This window comes from Hippocampus comes, unplaced genomic scaffold (assembly GCF_001891065.2).
Source record: "Hippocampus comes isolate QL1 unplaced genomic scaffold, H_comes_QL1_v1.1 scaffold190, whole genome shotgun sequence".
Classification (NCBI taxonomy): domain Eukaryota; kingdom Metazoa; phylum Chordata; class Actinopteri; order Syngnathiformes; family Syngnathidae; genus Hippocampus; species Hippocampus comes.
Window position 1 is genome coordinate 51 of NW_017805121.1, and position 21191 is coordinate 21241.

A 21191-nucleotide genomic window follows, 5' to 3' on the forward strand; every position below is an offset into this window, starting at 1 on the left:
GATGAAATCATGACGAGAGGACGTGCAAGATTTCATACCGGATGAAAACGCGAGTCGATTTCACGGAGAAAAGAGACATCCCATTTGCCTTTCACGCATTTTGCCCTCACCACAACCAAAGCGATTCAAAGGTTGCAACCACATCGCCGGCGCCCGTCTCCTTCTTCGCACCGGAAATGAGCGAGTATACGCGGGGCGAGGGGGGGCTGGCCCTCGCCCCGCGTATACTCGCTCGCCACGCGCGGCTCCGAGGATGTCCTCAAACGAGCAAAGCGACGTCGGCCGAGGCGCGGCCGCGAGCGCTCGGGTGCCCCTCACCGAAGTGCAGATCTTGTAGCCCACGCCGAAGTCAAAGCGGCACTGCTCGTCCATGGAGTAGTTGATCCCGGGCAGCTCGGGAAGCTGCGGCCAGTCCTGCTTGAAGGGGTCGTCCAGCAGGCAGTCGTACGTGCTGGTGGAGCGAGGGGAGGAGGGGGGGACAAATGTTCAGTCGCATACACGTTATTTTCATGAATGACAACATCCGGCTGACCGTACGTGCGGGGTGGATCAAAAAAGGTCAAATGTTGACCTGGGCGACTCAAGTGGAGGATTTTTTTTTTTTCAAAGCACAACAGAACGAGTGACTTCCAGCCTTGCCAAAGACGAAAATCCACCACCGGGGGCAAGGCCAGGCAACTTTATTTCCTGCAGCCTTCGTGCGCGAGGCGACGCAATGTGCTTAGCGCAAGCACGCTTTTCAGGCCCCCCCTTTCCTCTGGAAATTGGCTCCAATTCACAGTTGGCCAAACAATATCAGACCAGGGGGGGCAAAAGAAGACGATCGGCGGCAGGGCCGTTGCGAGGGAGGGAAAGCGAGAAGCGGCCCCGACTTACTGGATGTAGCGCTTGAGTTCTTGCCCGCTGCACATGGACCAGTGGTAGCGGTGGAAGGCCGCCTGCACCAGAGGAGCCATGACGCTGCCCATCGCGGTCTCGTCGCCGCAGCGGTTGCCTTGGCCGTCGTGCTCCATGCCCAACCTGCGCACACGCGAAATTGGCTCGGCGCCATCCATCGTCCCGGCTCGATTCAAAAAAAAAAAAAAAAAAAAAGAATCCGGATGAAAAAAAAATGCGCCGGGAAAGACACGGACCAGCACGCACGGATTGTGATCGGATCTGGCCACACACTCTTTTTTTCTTTTCTCGCGGTACCAAAAAGCACTCTTTGCATCGTCTATTCCTTGATTTGTTTTCTCAATTCAACGCGAGAGCGAGAGCGAGAGGCGCAGGACTTACACGTGGCCCGTCTCGTGAGCCACCACAAAGGCGGAGGAGAAGCCGTCTTCGTGGTTGAGGGTGCAGCTCCGGACCGGGTGGCACATTCCCGTCACGGGGGCGTAACCTCGAGGGCAAAGAGGGCAAAGAGGTCACAAGGTCACAAGGACTCAAGTCAAATCCGAGGAAGCGTGCGGCATTGGTGAGTTGGAAGGAACGGAGAGGATCGCGGCTACAACGCCGGCCTTTCCCGAGGCCGTCGGATGACGGGCGAGACCGGCAAAAAGGCTCAAAGTGGCTGCGGGGGCTCCATTTTTCGGGACGTTCGCTTCGTCGGTCTGGTGTGCGCGGGTGTCAAATTCCGAAGCGGCGGAATGAACTCTGGAGCGCCAAAAGCGGTTTGAGCCAGCGACGTGGACTCTGCCGGGGACGCCTTTCATGAGTAGAGCCGCGTGAAAGAAAAAAGGGCAGCGGGATTTGGGGGCTGACTCGACGGGTCGCTAAAGAGGGCCCAAACCAGTCGAAAGAGGATGCGCAGCGTTGACGCTGCGGCGCTCGGCAAGGCGCTCTTGCCTCCCGGCTGCGGCCGTCCTCTCCTTCTTTCTCGGCTGCATATTTTGCCATCCGTCCGTCTCGGAAAAAGTCTTGCGCAACAAACCAGACCAAGGGAGGGGTCAAGACGCCGTGTGACCGAGCGCACGCGCGACGACGCCTTGGGCGAGACGCTTCGGAAAACGTTTTCAAAGCAAACGTCATTGCGCAGGACAAGCAGTTGGCGCGCGTTTGACAAAGCGATGAGACGCGCGGCGTCTCGGTTTCCGCCTGCCCGTCATTGCGCCCTCGCCGTCTTCCCGCCGGATCGCTTCGTTTGTCGGAACGATCCCATTTGAAATCATGTCACGCCGCGCGGCGCCGCGCTCGAGCGGGTGCCGAGCGCAACGGCGAGACGTGCGGCCCCGGCCCCCTCCTGCCGGCGACGCGGGAACGATTGGGCCTTAGAGTAGCCCAGTCGACGCCAAGACATGAACCTCATCACGCCTCCGCGTCGGCCGATGAAAACCCGGGCCGCTCGCCGGGAGGATGACGGTCACGTCCGATCGATTTTTCACAGGCCGCGGCAAAAGAGGGAGCGGGGAGAAGGCGACGCGCGACTCATTTGGCACGGCCGTCCTTCTGAAATTGCCGCCAAGGGCTTGAGGGGGCGTCGAAGGAAGCCGTCGCTTTCTCCTGCCGCGTCGCCGCCGAGATGGCGGCCCGGCAAGTGAGAGGCCCGACTTGAGAGGCCGCGGGCAGACTCCCTTTGCGGTTGGCGACACGGCCGGACGGAACGACGGGGCCTCTTTTTTTTGCGCGGCAAAATGGCGGGCTTCCTCCGCCTTTTTGGACGCGGGTCTTTTGTCTGCGCGCGTCACTAAGTCAACCAATACGCGGGATCGGCTTTGAGCCAAAATGGCGGCCGGCCTCGGGTCCTTGAGACTTTTCGGCGCCTCCCGTCACGAGAGTCCGTGACATGCGGCCGGCTCAAAGCGGGGTCGGGCGGTGGCGGCGGGTCTCCGGGCGGGCGGTCGCCGCACAGCAAACAGAGAAATAAACAAATGGATGAAAGGTGAGCAGAGGGGGCAGGCAGGGTTTGGATCCTTTGTGATGCTCACGTGCGTTGCCGGATGTGCGATGTGTGGGCCGCGCCTATTCCCCCCCTCCCCCCGACTCTGGCGAAATGTCTGAGGCGGGCAGTTGCTCCTCTTCGACGCAATAGAACGGACGTGGCGCCGTTCTGCGTGTCCGTTTTCCTGTGGCGTAACGCGTCACTAAGTCAACGATACGCGGGATCGGCTTTGAGCCAAAATGGCCGCCGGCCTCGGGTCCTTCAGACTTTTCGGCGCCTCCCGTCACGAGAGACCGTGACATGCGGCCGGCTCAAAGCGGGGTCGAGCGGTGGCGGCGGGTGGGCGGTCGCCGCACGGCAAACGGAGAAATAAACAAATGGATGAAAGGTGAGCAGAGGGGGCAGGCAGGGTTTGGATCCTTTGTGATGCTCACGTGCGTTGCCGGATGTGCGATGTGTGGGCCGCGCCTATTCCCCCCCTCCCCCCGACTCTGGCGAAATGTCTGAGGCGGGCAGTTGCTCCTCTTCGACGCAATAGAACGGACGTGGCGCCGTTCTGCGTGTCCGTTTTCCTGTGGCGTACACGTCGTCATCCGCGTTGGTTTTCGTCATACCAACAAAAGCAACGAGAAAACTACGGACGGAGACCAAGTCAGTCTGTTCGTGGCGACCTGCCTGCCGGAGGTTTCGAGTGACCCGAAAGGGACCCGAAAGTGACCCGAAATTCAAAGCGACAACAACAACAAGAGCAACGCGCACGGGACAAAAGACGAGATGACTTTCCGCACGGGAGCCTTGAGAGGGCTTCCCTCGCGATCGGCGCGACAAGGTCTGTTGGGCGTGACCAACAAAACCAACGAGAAAACTACAGATGGAGACCAAGTCCATCTGTTCGTGGTGACCTGCCTGCCGGAGGTTTCGAGTGACCCGAAATTCAAAGCGACAACAACAACAAGAGCAACGCGCACGGGACAAAAGACGAGATGACTTTCCGCACGGGAGCCTTGAGAGGGCTTCCCTCGCGATCGGCGCGACAAGGTCTGTTGGGCGTGACGCGGCTTTCTCGTGGCAGAACGAGAGAGGGGCGTGAGATGACTTTCCGCACGGGAGCCTTGAGGGCTTCCCTCGTGATTCGCGCGACAAGGTCCGGTGGTCGCGACGCGGCTTTCTCGTGGCAGAACGAGAGAGGGGCGCACCTTGCATCCCCGTGGGGCCGAAGCCTTGGCGAGTGAGGAAGATGGCGTGGTCGTGGTGCTCGGCGTGGTCGGCGTCGCCCTTCTGCTGGCCGAAGGCCCAGCGGCATACGTTTTCCAAGCTGCGGGACGGGTTGCCTCTTTCGATGAGGCTGATGGACTGACGGGAAAGACGGCGACGCGTTGACGCGAGCGGCTTCCGACCCCGGCCGGCCCAAAAGCCCCGCGGCGACCGTTCAGACGGCAAAGCGGGACGTGACTCGAAAAGGGGAACCGCGTCGGAACTCCGCCGACAGCGGCGCCAGCTGGCCGGCCGAGGCGAGGCAAGGCGTGGACACGGATTGGCTTTCCAAGAGGATCTCGCGGTGTACCGAGACACCCTCCGCCCGCCGCAAGGAGGAAGCGAGCGAGCAACTTGGTCGGGTGCCCAATGCCCCTTTGGGCACGGGATGAGCCCAATCTTTGCTCGCTCGCTCGCTCCATTCGTTAGCGACTCAACTCACGTTTGGTTGGAAAGAACCTGAATCGACGAGACGGTTGCTGAATTTGTTAGCAACAAGTACGGTCCGAAACAAGTTGAATCTCCCTTTCATCGGAGCGAGCGAGCGAGCGAGTCAGTTAGCGGCAGCAGCTCACCTTGGCGTAGCCCAGCATGATCATCCTGACGAGGACCACGTTGATGTGGACCCCCAGGGACTCGTCATGGTAAATCTCGTTGACCTGAGTGGGAGAAAAGCATCAAGAAGCGCCATCGAGGTTCAATGACACGTCGCGTTCAACCTTGATTTATTGATTGGACTCCAGGCCAAAGACAACACGTTTCACGTTCACCCGGATCAACTTGTCACGGGGAAGTGACAATTTGACGGCGGTAACGCCTTCCCAACAGGCCGGGCCGGCCGGGCTACTGCGTGACATGACCTCGGCAGATGCGGAGGTGAGCCCCGTACCATCGGAGATGCCGGCGTCCAGAACGGCCCGCATGGTTCTTTCCCTCTTTGGCCCGGAGGCCGCCGCGGCCGCCATTTCCCCAAACCGTCGGACGCATGGACTTGTCAGACCACGTTTCCACTTTGTACGCGTGTGGAAATGTCTGTCTTCCGGCCCGGAAATATGGAAAGTGCTCATTAGCCGGCGGGGAGCATTCTGGCTGAAAAGACGGCCTCCCGCCGCTCCGAGGCTTCGGATTTCTCCCACGCACACGTTGAGAAAAATGCGCCGCGCCCGGGTGATTTCACCCGGCGGGCGATAAAGTCTTTGGGAACACAACCATCGGCAAAAACGTCGATCGGGTTGACGTTTGCACAAAATTCCAGCAAACGAGTGTGCTGTCAAACAAACGCCGCCATGTCCATTTGGATCCCATTCGATGCTTCGGCCGAGTTACGATTGGCCATCAACACGCACACGGAAGAAACGCCCGCCCAACACAACCTCCCTTCAACCGCAACGCAGAAGGCCAGTTTTGTGTGTGCGCGTGTGTGTAGGCTCAAATCCCCCCCCCCCCCCCCACACACAGCAACTAATTGAATGAGAAATTCAAATGCAGGTGTGATCGAGGGGCTCGATGCTGCCCGGCGGCGGCCAAAGGCTCAGTGGGCTTTTTGCTCTCCCTGCGCCTTGCTTTTTTTCTCCACGGGGTCCGCATCGCGTCATCGCCTCCCAGTCTGCGCGCTGGCTCTCGCCGCTTTTTTTTTTTTTTCTCCCCTTAACACGGTCACACGCCAGCTCGACACCGACTGATTGTGTCTCAAATCGTCTTTCCCCATCGAAATGGACGGAAATGCCACGAATGCATGCCGGCTTCTCAAAAAGACAAATGAGAAGAATGACAGCATTCTTGCGTTTGGATGTCCAAACAATATCGCCACATAGCTGCCGATTGCTCGCATGCGTGCCTCTGCCTTTCTCAATGTACGTTGGCGTCCAGGTAGCGGAGGCGCCGGTGTCCGCTTGAGGAGCACGAAACAGGTCCAAGGCTCTTTTTTGTCCAATGGCAAGAGATCAGAAACCTATCGTCATCGCCACCGATTTAAGGACGCTCCTCTCAAGTCTTGACAAATGTACCCAAAGCCATTCAGCGAGTGTGTGTGTGTGTGTGTGTGTGTGTGTGTGTGTGTGTGTGTGTGTGTGTGTGTGCACTCATTATCTCGGGAGCCTGAAAAAAGCGGGTGCGGGTGAGGGGCTCGGCGAAGGCTCCCGTCATCATCGGCAGACTTGTTGCTGGGGAACAAGCGTCCAAATTGTGGCGCCAAAGCATTCCGCCGTCACCGTGGCAACCCTCATTTAGGGAAGAACACGTTGACGTTCGTCGTTGGCCTCCAGCCGAGCTCTGCCCTGACCGCTTGACGCATGAAATGCAATCGCAGGCTTTGCGAAACACAAAAAGCGCACCGACATGAAATGAGTCCGAGCGAGCGAGCGAAAGTCCACGGAACTCCTTCGAGGAGTGCCTGGAAAGTTGAAGAAAAGCGACCTTCGGCACCGCTTTCACCGATGCAAATGAAATTAGGCGGACGGGTCGTCAGAACGTGGTGGCGCGCTTTGAGAAAAAACTTTCAAAGACCCCGTGCCAGAAATGACAGAGAAACGTGCTCGTTTTTGCTTTGGATGGACAATGCGGACGTCGTCGGCGGATTCCAACGGCAGTCCGTTTAGGGCGGGATGGCTAGAAAAGGTGGAAATCCGTCGAGTCGGCGCCCTTTGTCGGGCAAAAGGCCCGAGCCTTCCCAGCCCGCGCGTTAGGACGTAACGGCAGCCCATCGAGGCGAGCAGACATGACGGCGGCGGCGGCGGCTCAGCGTGGCCCGCTTCCCGCTGAGCGCCGCAAGGAAAAAAACACGTGCTTTAGCAGCGTGCCTTCGCACACCAAACAACCCCCCGCCGGGGCTATCTTTCCATAGAGCGCGGCTCGGCGCGTTCGGGTCCGCCGGGACGCCGTCACGCATTGGAGTTGGGCCGCATCGGATGCGCTTCTTGAGGGAACGGCGCAATGCGCACTTACGATATTCATGAGCGTGAGGAGGTAATTCTGCACGTGTTCCTTCCCGTGGAATCGAACCACCGAGTCGTCCGCTCCCAGCAGGATTTCGATGTTGTAGTCATTGTCGCCGGCGTCGCGGCGGCGGCGCCGCTGCCGGACCGTGTCGTTGAGCCGCCTGGCAAGCGTATCGAGAGTCCCGGGAACATCTGGCAACTCCGCTTCTGACAAGAGGAAAAAACAAAAGAAAAACAATTCACGGCCATCTTGGGGCCCGGCGAGAATCTGGCGCCCCCCCTCGGTCCTACCAATGGCCTTGAAGAGGCGCGACCACGCATGTCACCCTTGGAACGAGAGTCGGCGGACGAACGTCTGCCCGCCCAAAAGCGGACGCGAATCGGAGCGCACGCATGAGCCAAACAACTTGATCCGAGCGTCATCTAAAAACCGGCCTCCCTTCTCCTCTCGGCGGGTCGGGCGAGATCCGAGTCGGCTCGCGGGAACCTTCCCGAGGCGGGTCGGCTCGGTCCGCCTTCCGCCGCACGCGCGCGCCGTCCCGGACGGCCCCGCTAACCACGAGCTTGTGTTCTCGCGGGTGGCGAACACGTGTGAGTCGGTGCTGCACGCAAAGCGCACTTTGATGCCTAGCAGTGGGGCCTTATTATTTCGCTTCATGCCGCGCTTGCCCCGGGCGGGCCCTTTTCTCAGTTTATGCGCGTTGAGTCCCGTCGATCGCCGCCGGACGCCCCTCAGATCGTTCGCCCACCCAACGACGAACGCTCCGTCCGTTCCCTGTCAAGTCGCGGCCGCTTCGCTTGTCATCTTGGCGCCGGCATCAAAGGCAAAGACGAACGAGGCGACGCCCGTCGCACAGGTCAACACATCCGACCGGGTACCGTCGGGGACAACGCTCGTCGACTCGTGATGAGATCCGAGCAGGGGCCGTTTTTCTTTCGGGAGAGCTTCCCTCCCCCCCAGAGATGCTCCCCTCGGCAGACAGTGCCTCCGATTGAGGCGCGGAGGCGAGCTAAAATCAACAGCCGCGTCGGCGGCGGGCACGCAGCTCCGACAGGCCGAGGATTGTGGGCCGCATTCCTGCCCTGTGCCGCTCGCGCCGTGACACTGGCATTCTTGTGCGCACTCCCCCCCCAGTAGCGCCGCTTGAAGACCGCCAGTGTGCTCGGTCCCCGGAGACCCCCGCCGTGCGGCGGATGGGGAGGGGAGGGGGGAGGGGCCGCTCGGGGCTCGCACGTGGCACCGCCGGGCGAGGTGGCGACAAGGCCAGCCAGCGCCGCCGCCGGCTCAAAAATGCCGGCAAAGTTGGCGACGGGCCGGCGCGTAAATCTACTGGGTGCTGTCGCCGTCAAACGCTCGTTTATTTATTCACGGTCACGAAATGCATCCAAAACAAAGAAAGAAAAAATGCTCGCTGCCATTGTTAATACTTAAGAGCAGCGGGAAGTAAGTCGACGTCAAGTCAAGCACGCCGGCGAGCTCCTCCGAGGTGCCACAAAAGAGATGACAACTCCGATGACGACTTGGATGCGACGTCGACGCAAGACGCTTCCACACGTCACGGTCCGATTCTGGAGATTTCATTTGCAACGCTATAGTGGCCGGCGAGGGGCAAAATGGACTCCAAGTGCGACCTGATTGGAATGCGATGGGACGCTGTCCCGGTTCCGTTGTGTTGGTGACCATCAGAGGGAGGGCTCGTCGCGTCCTTTGCTCTTTTCTTTGAGGGCAACCGCCGCCGTCCGACCGCTCGCCGTCCGTTGGGTTTCCTGCCGTTTTGTCGTTCCTTCAAGCTCGGGTCTTTTGGGGGACTTTCTTCTTGCGCTTTGGGTTGAGTTGCATGCCGCCGTACGGCCGCCCGGGGCCGCTCCAGCGATCCCGCGCGCACACAATAGCCAAGGTGGGGCGGCGGTCCGAGCGGCACGCGCATTCGCCATCAGCCCTTGTTGTTTGTTTGCGGCGAGACAAAGGCTTGATGGAGCGGCCACAATAACGCTGATTTCATCCCAGGATAATTGCAGCAGATTTTTCATCAACCCGAGCGTGTCGTGTCGCTCCCCCCGCTCAACCAACGGCGCCGACCACCACAATAAGGCTCTAATTAGGCTCCGCGCTTGCCCGATGAGAGAAAAAAAAATGCTTGAGTGGGCATTTTGTGCGCTGGCGGCAGTGGCTCCACACCAGCTTTTGCAGGGGGGGGGGCAATTTCATGTGCTCTGGCCCTAAACCGACTAAACAAGCCCCCAAATTGAAGCCAACTCTCAGCCCCCCCACAGAGCCACGCGCGCCTAATGAGTGCAGCATATGAGCCCATCTTAGCAGATTTTCGGGGTGGGTGTGGGGCGGGGGGGGTCACTTGTAAACACTTCTCGATGCATGAGCAGGGAATAAAAACATGGCGCAATCCGAAGCGACGAGTTGTTGATTTTGAGATCGGCACTGGACTGAAGCGCTTGCCGAAGGAAGAAGCCCGCTGACGAACGCGGCGCTTCGACCGAGCACAAAAGAAAAGCTGGTTTTCTTTGGGCTCGGCGCCTCTCGCGTTGCGACGTCATTTGATTCGGCGGGATGCCGGACACTCTGAATACGTGAGCGACGGCACCGTGCCATCTGCGTTCTCACGCCGTTGATGTCCCATTTGATCTGATCCAATCAATCGTCTGAAAATTGCCTACCGCATATCTATCGGGGTGCTCACGTGGCAATTTTGACTGCGGTGCAGCACCGGCTGGGGCTGCCCCCCGTAGAGCGTTCACACGTACAAAGTTACACCGTCGTAGCCCCTGAAAACGGCTTCAACCGGAGCAAATTGAACCCTGCTCAGGGGGTGCTTTCAAAATGGACTCCGGAGTAAATTCTCATTTGCGAGGCAGCGGCGATCTAAAATTGTCATGATTCGGTTTGGGACCAACAGGTGGCACTGTGGGGCTCCCCTGCAGCTGCACACTTGTTGGTAATTAGGGGCTTTAAAAGGACTCCCAGCCCGAGCAATCATTGTCGGGTCATCGTTGCTTTTTGCTCCCGTCATGTTTGTTTGTTGCCGTTTCTCTGCTGCCGTCAGGTTTGTTTTGGTCATAGTTCCGTTTTGGCTTCAGTTATGATTTTTGTTTGCTACTTTGGACCATGTTTGTTTTGGATTTAGTTTTCTCTGTTCCAATACACTTCTTCAAATACACCCTTGCTCCTCCCTCCTGCCTGCTTTTTGGGTCCAACACCACCATGCAACGTGACAAAAATGGGACGTGTGAACACTACGGGGGTAGACTCGCCTAGCGTCACAAGAGTTGATTACATCCGGGTATCGAATGCGTTGCTTTCGTGCTCTGTTGGACTTGCGTCATCTTTTCTTTTCTTTCTCTCTCTCTCCGGTGTCTGATAGACCGCAATGTTGATTTGTCCGGTGAAGTAGAATCCATGCTTTTTCGGGATGTCACAAACAAGGCGGGGAAAAGGAAGGACACTTGACGCATGCGCGTGTTTTATTTCCGTATTAATGCTATCGTATCGCACGGCCGCAGAAAGTGCCGTGTGAACGCAAGTGGGGCTGCGCCGGGGTGAACGCGCTTCTCTTTCGTAGGCGGCTTTATACGTGTCAACGCTCCACAAAATTGACACCGCGTAAGCTTTATCGCAACCAAATACATCGGCGCGGCACCCATACAAATGGGTGCCGTGTGAACAGCCCTTCTACATCTAAAGGGCGGCCCCGGCGGTCCAGCGGTTAGCGCGTGGGCCTCGCAGTGCGGAGGTGCAGAGTTCGATCTCGGTTCCGGCCTCCCTGTGTGGAGTTTGCATGTTCCTCCCCGGGCCTGCGTGGCTTTTCTCCGGGTACTCACATTCCAAAAACATGCACGGCGGGCTGATTGAACACTTGCTAAATTGTCCCTCGGTGTGAGTGTGAGCGTGGATGCTTGTTTGTCTGTGTGTGCCCTGCGATGGGCTGGCAACCGGTTCAGGGTGTCCCCCCGCCTACTGGCCGACAACAGGTGGGAGAGGCTCCAGCGCCCCCTGCGACCCTTGTCAAGAGAAAGCGGATCAGAAAATGGATGGAGATATATAGAAAAAGAGAGAGAGAGAGAGAGAGTGTGCGAGAGATACTCCCCCCCCTCCCCCCCGTGTGTATATATGTAGGTCAGCTGCATTCCTGACTTGTTTGCTCTTATCATTTTTTTTCTCTTTTCCAGCCATGTGCATGTGCAGCCTTCTCTGGCCATGTGACCCACAAACGAAGTTGAAGCAGAAGAGAGGGAAAACGTGCAAACACACACACACACACACACACACACACACACACACACACACACACACACACACACACACGCACACACACACACACACACACACACACACACACACACACACACACGCACACACAACTGCAGGTGAGGAGAGGGAAAAGAAATGCTGTGCCTGAAACACGAAAGCACAACTGCTTGTACGCAATGTCGAAGTGGATGCTGAGCGCACTTTCTTTCTCGCTGTCAATTTCTGCAAATTCAACAGCTTGCCGCTCCGGCAAAGATATTCGTGTCTCCTCTTCCGTTTCAACGATAAGCAAGTCACCCGGGGTGTTTTGGGCCCGCTAGCGAGCAGCCGAGCGGGACAACGGGGGGCTTTGTCGCCTCGGCTGGGCTGCGCAACACGCGGCCAAACTTAGGCCTCATTCATGGACGGGGCGTGAACTGCACGTTTTGGAGGGGGCTGAAGAAAACGCGAGCTGTGTTTCCTTTTCGGGGAGTTCAATCCACTTGAGTGACCCGCACATCCGTTTCTCTCCAACAAACGGCCCAATGTCGTGGGCAGAAAGGAAAAAAAAAAAAAAAAAAAGGTCGAGTGGCAAACGGTTTCCCACACCGGGGCCCTCCGCAACATCACGGATCAAATTCTCAAATGTCATGACCCGGAAAGCAAAAAAGAAGAAAAAAAAAGAGAGAAAAGGAAGAAACGAGGCTGCGAGGACGCCGGGAGAATCGGCAGCACGTTTCCTCCGGCGGCAATGTCTCCGATTCGGGACACCGTCGGTTGGTGGGCGGAGTTGGGCGGCGCGCCAAAAACCGGCTTTGCCCGAGCAGCCGTTCCTCAACCTACGCGTTGGCGTGTGTTCGCTCCACACCTTGAACACGCCCAGGCTATGCACGGGGAGCCAAACCAACAAGAGAGACACCCCGTGCACAAATAGTTTGCGGACTGGGCCGTATTTTGCAGGTGCACCTCATATGGCGCCATCCGCCGGTGGATTGGATGGTGTGCGCCATATACTTTCGCAACTCCCGGTACCGCTTGTATATGCCCATGACGCCGTTTCACTCGTCGGCGTTCTCAATTTTCGCATGGAAAGGTTCCACCGGACCCGAGTTGACGCTCGCTTCCTTTCCAGCCCGCCGCGCACAAACTTTGGCCCGGCGCAAAGACGTTTTGCGTCTTTGCCATGAAAAGTCAGCCAAAGGCGAGCGCGCGACCCAAGGCCGGACCGCGCGGCCACGAGCGCGCGTCTCTCTGCGGTCGCCGCAACAATGCGCGGGAAATTTCAGGGATCTGGCCGACCAGATGGCAGCAGAAAGAAGGAAAAAAAAAGCCACGCCGCCATCATGTGACTTCGGAGAAGTGACTGCAATGATGGCGGCGGTGGCGGTGGCGTGTTTTGAAGGCCTTTTCCATTTGGCGCTCCCTCGGCTAATTATCTGCAGCTTTCCGACGGAAAGCGCGACGCGCTATTTACTCAACAGACATGAGACGATGTGGAAAGTCTCTTTAGAAGCGGCGCCTGCTCGGCGGAGAAAAGAAAAGTGGATTCCGGGCGCACGCTTCCGTTTGGAGGATTTACGGCTGCTAACCATGCAGACGGGGACAGAGAGAAATCGCCCATCACATCGGAGGATGCGCACACAGCGACTTTCCAGGCAGGATTTTCATCCGTCTTTGCGGTCCGTTGCTCCCCCCCTAAGAAAAATGAGGGGGGGGGGGAGGGGGGATTCCACACGGGCTGGCTGGCCGCGGTTCCTAAACCAACTGGGGGGGTCTCTTGGGAATTCCCAGAATTGCGAGCGGAGCGTCGGCGCAACTTTGGGACGACTTCATTCCACTCGTTGCGCTTCCTGTCATGTCATTTCAAGATGTCGATCGCATATTTGTGAGTGCAATATCCAAGGAATGTGGTCACGTATGAGAGAACAATATTGCGAATATGATCCTTTTTTTTTGAATGAATGAATGAATCCAACGTACGGTGGATAGCAGACGGCGTAACTCACAATAGGGTGAGGACGGTCATTCTGGACGTCACAGCGTGTCCGACCGCAACCATCGGTGGCCTCATTGTGGCTGCGCAATGAAGAAAAAAGAGAGGGGGAGTCGCCTCCGCCACGGTATCGTGGGCTGGGCGCCCGCGAAAGAAAGAAGGCGCGGCGCGACGACCGACATCTGGGCCGGTGTCATCCCCGCCGGCCGCCGCGCTGTTTGCTTAGCTTGGCGCTTGGCACGGCGCGCGTTTGTTTGACGGGCAAACACGAGATGCCGCGCGGCCGTTTGGCTTTGCGCGCTGCCGGCAGAACGCGCCGCGCCGCGTCAACGAGCGAGGAATGAGACTTTCGCGGGTCGCGAGAGCCGAGATGCGCGCAATTCCCACGGTTGTCAACCGTCTGTCTCTTACTTATAATTCAACTTGCTGCTTCTTTTATCTCAGACAGGTGTCTTTTTTTTTTCTTCTTTTGATGTCGGACATGTTCGGCGGAGGTTTTTCGCCTTCTTCATGACGGTGCGGGTGATCCGTCTTTATCAGCTTCCTCCGAAATCTTTCAGGCAAATAACAACAGAAATTGTCTGAGATAAAAGAAGCAACGAGTTCAATCCTAATTGTGGCACGGGACCTCGAAGTTGGCATGGATTCAGGTCGGGTGTGGCATGAGAAGCGAACCCGGCAGTCCGCATCCTTCCCATACGCGCTCGCAGGCAAGGAGATCCTTCCAAATGCTTATTTGGAAGCGATGGCTGCAAATGGCACCGAGACAAAAGAAAACCGTGTCAAAGTATCACTTACGCCGGCAGGCCGAGGCGCTAACGGCGAGCGTGAGGGCAGTCTCCGGCCTCGCTCGGATGTCAAAGCGACGGAAGGCGCCGCAGCGTTCACAAACCATCCCGATCAAGTCTTTACGCCAACAAAAGTGGCTGAAAACGCCATCGCCCAGCTAGCGTCTGGTGGTAGTTGCTCGCCCATTGGACGAGAATGCGCCGGCTCGGTCACAGATGCTCCAAATTCAGGGCTTTTTTTTTCATCAAAAGTTCAACGGCAGCGCTTCCGATCAAGCAGTTGAACCAAAACCGGTGGCAATCAACCAAAACAAGACATGGCAATGGACTCAAATAAAAGAGTCCAAAACATCATCAAGCGTCCGTCCCCGCCCACGCCGAAGGTTGTTCAACAGCGGCTCTCGGTCAGAGTCACGTCAGGCAACGAAACAACAAACGGCGGAATTGGAAAAGCGACCAAAGCACTTTGCACTTTTTGGGGGAAAACAAAAAAATGGCAGCCACTATTGTAGTTGGAATTGATTGGCCGTCCTGCTCTTTTGTCTTGTAATTGAGGACTGCAAGCGTTTGTATTGTTCCTCTCGCGACCGCTTTGCTTTTTATTTCTGTCATTGCGATCTTCGGCGGCGATGCGTCTCACTGTGCTCGTTTAGAAAGCGGCCTCGGGACCAAGGCTGAAAACGAGCATTGATGCTAAGTCCGCTGCATTTCAATTGAATGCAATTTTATCGTACGCTTTATTCTCGTGTCGATTAATGTGCGCCGCTCCCAACGAAATAAATCATTGGGGCGGCGCGGGTGCGCGCGCGACGGGAACCTGCCGCCTTTGCGGCTGACTGAAGCCCTTGAAGGAGCCGACCCGCGCGGAGTGTCTTTTGGAAGCAATTGCGACGTTTTGGAGCGAGTGCAATTCGGACAGGCCATGAATACAAGCGCGATTCCCTCCAGAAAATAACTTGACTTCATACTTGCAACAACGAAGCTCTGAGTTCGAGGCGGAAGACGGTTTTGCCAGACAGGGGCCCCGAAAGCGTTGGTTGAACTTTACGAGAAAGAGAAAAATCAGTCAATCAATGTCGCTCTCACTAAATGGGCATTCGAGAGAGCGTTGGAGAGCAATCTCTCCAGGCCCGGCCGGATGCGCGCTCCCCATTTGACTCGGGCGATAACGGGCATCAAAGCGCGCGATGCAATCGGCCCGGCTTTGCGCCGACAATCTCCTTTTTCATCCCGAGCGGCCGTTCCGGAGAAGAGATGGCCCCGATTGCGCCGCGTTTCCATCCGAAGCACTGCGGCATTTGCGATGCGCCCATCTGAGGAGTCGTGCGACAAGGCGAGTCGGGACGGAACGCTCGGCGGCCGCGTCGTGCTCAAGCCAACAACCGCACGCGCAATCTCTTTGGAGCAAAGGAATCGTTTAGGGTGCCATTTTCACAGCCGAAGCTTCTGGAAGGTTCTGCATTTCGGGGCGGGGGGGGCGGCCGACGCCTCCGACAAAATGTTTTTCAGCTCAATCGTGCAAAGACGACTTTCACGGAAGATCAAGCGATTAGCAGGCAGTCGCATCATTTTTGCCGCGAGAGGTGGACGCCTCCTACCTGGCGCGCCGCGGGACGGGCCCCGCCGCACGGCCGACCTGCGGTAGACCACGTGGACTCGGCCCCGCTCCTCCAGCTCCCGGGCGCCCCTCTCCAGAGGTTCGATGAAATACTCCTCCGCGTCCGTCCGGATCATGCCGGCCTGCGGAGCACAATGACTCGGTGAGCGACGAGGAAGCCGTGAAAAGCGTCGCCGCTCGCCATCCTTGTCAAAGTCAAATGAACCATCGACAACGTGTCTTCCCCCACCAAAAATAATCATCAAATGCACGCGAGATAAAATAGCCTCCACTGTTCATCATCACAGATGATCAGTTCACATTTCCTCCACTGTCAAAACGTCCAATGAGCGTCCCCCCCCCGTGGCGCTTTGTTTTCGGCGACCGCCGCAGAAGCCCGCTTTCGCTCGCGACCCAAAAATAAGAGCATCCGGAAGTGACGAGCCAATTGGATTTGTGCCGCCATCGGCAGGCGCCGGCAGATTCGAGAGAATTGGGCTTGGGAAGCCGCAACGAGACGCGGCGGCTTTCACTTTCTAAAGTTTTGCGCCGAGCTTGCAAATGATCTTCCACTTTTTGCTTGATCTCGACTCGTCTTTCTGATGATCAAGCAAATGGTGTCCCGCAAGTATGAGACTTTTTTTTCGTGCGTCCGCCCGTGATGGACGCGCCCAGCGAATCCCGCGCCGATCGGCGAAACCTCCTTTGGGGGCCGGACTTTCAAATACAGAAGGTGGCGCCGGGCCAAAATGTCCGCTGCCGCCGCCGCCTGGCAATTCTCGCCCGGCATCCTTGTCAAAGTCAAATGAACCATCGACAACGTGTCTTCCCCCACCACAAATAATCATCAAATGCACGCGAGATAAAATAGCCTCCACTGTTCATCATCACAGATGATCAGTTCACATCGTCGCAGCGAGCGGCCGGCGGCATTGAAGCGGGCAAAGTGTTAGCGGCTTGGTGCGAGTGCTTTCAAAGGTTGTTAACGTGGCCAGCCAGATCGCAATTTACGCGGCGGCTTTCACTTTCCAAAGTTTTGCGCCGAGCTTGCAAACGATCTTCCACTTTTTGCTTGGTCTCGACTCTTTCTGATGATCAAGCAAATGGTGTCCCGCAAGTATGAGACTTTTTTTCGTGCGTCCGCCCGTGATGGACGCGCCCAGCGAATCCCGCGCCGATCGGCGAAACCTCCTTTGGGGGCCGGACTTTCAAATACAGAACGTCTGCTGCCGCCGCTTGGCAATTCTCGCCCGGAAGCTTTTTCGGGGAGCCCGACGTGGCCCAAAACGGAAGCGCTTTGCCTCAAGACGCGGCCGGTGGACGCTCAAGTCAGCTCTCCCATGCACGTATGGCTTGTCGACGTGACCGTTTGCCGGCCCGCGTTTGTTTTCCTCGGCTATTTTGGGAAACGCACCCGAGGGAGGTTTCGCACTCTGGAGAGGAGAAGAAGAAGAAGAAAAAAAAAAAAGGGAGATGCGCGGCGCGCTCCTGCGAGGCGGCGGCTGAAAATGGCAGCTCGCGATGACGAAGGCCGGCTTGCGTTTGTGCCAAGCAAACACACCTTTGAACACGACCGCGGGTGAAAGGTGCCACTGTCCCGCCTGGTCGCGGGCCCTCCGAGAGCTTTTTTGCACTGAAAGGGGCCGTTTGGCACAAACTGCAGCCCTCGGGCTGAATGCCGCCTGTTGTTCTTGGCGGGGCGGCGCTGTCTGCTTGGCCCGGCCCGAGAAGCCGCGGCGAGGAAAGTCACGGAACACAGGAGGCTTCATCCTTTTTTTTTTTTGCTGCTTGGGGCCCAGCAAGTCTCTCCGTTAAACACCTGCCGTTGCCTGTCCCCGTAGCGCAGCGGCGTCCGAAGCGGGTCCTCGGGGGGGGGCGCCGTCCTGCCCGTTTTCGAACTCTCCCGGGAGATTCAACTCATCGGGATGCTTCGAACGCCGCCTGAGGAGCCGCTCATCTGAGGAGCCGCTCGCCTGACTCGGGCGCGTTGCGGCCGGGAGAGCCGCAAAAGAGGCGGGCCCGGACTCGGACCCGAACACGCCTGCCGTAGCGGGTGAGAGAACCGGCCAAACAAGCACCTGAACTGAAATTGACATTGCCATGTCGCGGAAGGCCTCGTTCTCCCATGGCCAACTACCTTTATGTCCCATTGATCCGACTCATCTGAAAATGGATCGAGATTTGATGATGGTTTCCTCTTCATTCTTCCTCTCAAAGGTCGGGAGGCAAGTGACGAGCTCTTCTACGAATGGAGTTGCTTGTGCGTTAGCAAGGTGACCGAGGGAGTCGGTTCCTTCGTTGGCTAGCTAGCTAGCTAGCTGGTTTCTTTGTGAGCTCATCTTTTCTTCACGGGCTAGGTCGGTTATTTGTTTGTTTCGCCGTTAGCTGTTTCACGGGATCAGTTATTTGTTTGTTTCGCCGTTAGCCGTTTCACAGGTCGGGAGGTGACCGCGGTCTTCTGTTTGTCGGGAGCCGGTTCGTCCATTTGCGCCTCGGCCGCTTTGCTAGCCGGGCGGTCCGTCCGTCGCTCGGGCGATCGGCCCGGCAGTTGCGAAGCTCTTTTGTCCGTTTGTTTGTTTGTGTGTGAAGGAAGGAGAAGGAGGCCGTTCGATCGTTTGCCGTCGTTCTTTCGGCGGTTTGTTGACTCGCCGGCGAGTTTGTTTGTCGGTTTCGCGTTTCAGTTTGTTTGCGATCGACGTGTCCGCGCAATCGTCGGTGCGTTCGCAACGTGACTTGTTTGCCGCCCGTTTGAAGCTTGGCCACATTTTCAGAACAAACGCGGGGAGAAGTCGGAAACCGCCATCGCTCCAGACTTCGGCAAACAACGCGCTTGATTTTGCGGCGCGGCAAAGTCTCGCCGCTCACGAGTCGGCTCACACTGAAGGGCGATCCAAGAAAAGCGGCTGTTGAGAAACGCGGCCGGACGACTCAGCGGACACCGCGACAAGAGAAGGCGGTGCGGGTGTGCGCCGGTTTACGCGAGGGGGGCCGCAGACGTGAACTCTGAGGAGGACGGGAAGGCCGAAGCGTTCCGCCCACTTGAAGAAGACACGCCAGCTCGGCCGCATTCCTGACTTGTTTGCTCTTATCATTTTTTTTCCTTCACTTTTCCAGCCATGTGCGGCCTACTCCGGCCATGTGAGCCGCAAAAGAAGAAGTACGAGCAGAAGATGGAAAACGTGCTCAAACACACAAAAGTTGTTTTTGACTCGGGTAATCAAGTATCGCAGCAAATGAGGGGGCGCGATTCTACACAAGTAGAGAGGAACAAAAAAAAGCTTTTGAAGGGTGACTTTTGGGGAGGGGCTGAGGGCTGCGTGTTATTCGCGGGACTTGACGGGAAATCTAAAGCAATTTCCCCACTGAACTAGTTTTGGGTACAGCCAGAGTCTGACAGCTGATTTTTCATTTCATTCCAGGCTGTCCTTTTTGCGGGGCGGGGGGGCCTTTTGCTTTCACCGGCGCTTTGACTCAAGTATGGCGCGAGCCTGTCAAAAAGAGCGGCCGCGCTCACACGGTGGCAACCGCGAGAGCAGGCGTGCCATCTGTTTGCGCGCTCACCTTCCAAAGCGTTTTTCTTGCGCCCGAGTCACCAAAAGTGTCGCTTTTGCGCTTCATTTGCGAGGCCGCCGCGCGCTTGGCGGGGAAATGGCGGCGATGCCCGTCTTGTGCCCGAGTCACCAAAAGTGTCGGAGGCCTCGACGCCAAAACTCACCACAGCCGCTTTTGCGCTTCATTTGCAAGGCCGCTGCGCGCTTGGCGGGGAAATGGCAGCGATGCCCGCCGCGCCTCATCGTTGGCGCGCCGAACTTTTGGGGCCCCAAAAATGGCGGCGGCCGTCACCGAACGACACGCCCACAGGCCCTGCGTGACCTCTGACCCACGAAAGCAAAGAGTTCAGCACTCGACACGTTGCGAATTCCGATTCCAGTGCAGGCACTTGACAGCCAGCCCGCCCACGGCCCCCCACCCTGCCGAGACACACACACACACACACACACACACACACACACACACACACACACACACACACACAGTCTACCGCGATGTGAGTGAGGCGGCAGACGCAGCAACGCCGGCGGCAAATAACCAAAGTGGTCGGAAAAGCGGCGCTGCGTCCCGCCAGGCTCTCATAAAGCGTGTTCGTTCTCCACAGGCCGTCGTTTGCAAGCAGCAAACCGTGGCATCTTGCGCGCAGCCCCGGCCCGCTTCACCCCCGCTCGCCCGGCACCTCCCGGCGATTGACTACGTCCTCCGACCCGCTTCAAAGAAAATTGCGCTTTCGGCTACTCGGCCCCACTCACATTTTGCTCCAGGACGCCTTGCTCCGGCGTACGGTTGGTTACGTGACGCCAAAAGTTGCCTTCCGCGGCGCACACGTTGGAGATGCGCCGGGAGAGCCGAGCGGCCGCGCGACACAGCCCGGCTTTATTTGCGCCTCAGAGGAGCTCTCGAGCTCGGATGAGACGTCGTTTATTCGAGGCCATTGAGGCCACGGACGGAAGTGGGCAAGTCGCACGGCGAATGGCGGAGAGGGATTCCAAACACCATTTCGTTGGCGCGAAAGAAGCGCGAAGAAGGCCACCGGAGGGCAAACGCGGCGAATGGGACCGGACGAAGTTCGGGCGGCGGGGAAGGCGCGGGGCCAATTTCACGGCCGCTTTCAAAAGGCAGGAAGAGGCCGATTTTCTATTTTGGGCCAGGCTCTCGGCCGGAGCGGCGCCTCGGGCTTTCCCGCCGGCTCGGCAAACATCCTCGCACGGCAGATCGGCGCATCCCGACGGCGGCTCGGGATCGAAACCGAAGCGCCGTCCGTCCGTCCGCAGCGGCGCGACCTCGACCGACGAGTGCTTCGCGCGGGAGCCTTTCGGAGCGTGGAGCCACGGCTTCGTCGGGCTACCGCCTTTGCGGCCAAGCGAGCTCATCAAAGAGCGGCGCCGCAAGCCGAAGCCTTCTTTCTTTGCAAGAACGCGGTCCTCGCGCCCGCCGCCCGTCTCCGTGCGCTTTGGGGCTTCGTCCCGCGTCCGCGCAATAAGAACGAAGCCCACGCGTTCATCCGCTGGCATCTCCCGGGGCCGCCGTTTTGGCCTTCCCCGCTATCGGCCGACATCGCCTTCGGGTTCGCGTTGCCGCGGTGAGCCGTGGTGCTTGTTGCGCAGTTTCCAAGACAAGTTTGCAAAGGTAAAGCACCGACTCGGTCATTTGGAAACACGCAAGCGGCTGCTTTCGACTTCATTTCCAAATGATCAACAGTGGGCCATTTTGTTGGCGGTCGGGGTCGGGGTCGGGTCGCGGAGGGAGCAACTTCCGCTTTTGGAAGCCCACACTTGCCTCTCTTCCTCCAGCTCTTCCTGGGGGAATCCCGAGGCGCTCCCGGGCCAGGCGGGGGGGACAAATGGTCTCTCTGGCGGGTCATAGGCCCAGAACACCTCACCGGCTCGGGCATCCTCAGCGGACCGCCAGTACCGCTGAATGGGCACACCCTCCACATGCCCCCCCCCCCCCCCCGCCCCACAG

General features: G+C 58.0%; 1 protein-coding gene across 1 annotated transcript in view; it reads right to left on the reverse strand.

Moving 5' to 3' along the window:
* Positions 1–217: 217 nt before the first annotated feature.
* The window catches only part of adamts3 (ADAM metallopeptidase with thrombospondin type 1 motif, 3), a gene marked incomplete at its 3' end in the record, with an annotated part of 23805 nt that continues 2831 nt past the window's right edge, over positions 218–21191 (reverse strand). The window contains exons 4-10 of the mRNA XM_019865924.1: positions 15676–15817; positions 7061–7260; positions 4693–4776; positions 4060–4216; positions 1279–1384; positions 877–1020; positions 218–451 (exon numbers count right to left, since the gene is read on the reverse strand). Of these exons, the coding sequence (XP_019721483.1) occupies positions 218–451; positions 877–1020; positions 1279–1384; positions 4060–4216; positions 4693–4776; positions 7061–7260; positions 15676–15817 (1067 nt within the window). The remainder of the gene's footprint in view (positions 452–876; positions 1021–1278; positions 1385–4059; positions 4217–4692; positions 4777–7060; positions 7261–15675; positions 15818–21191) is intronic.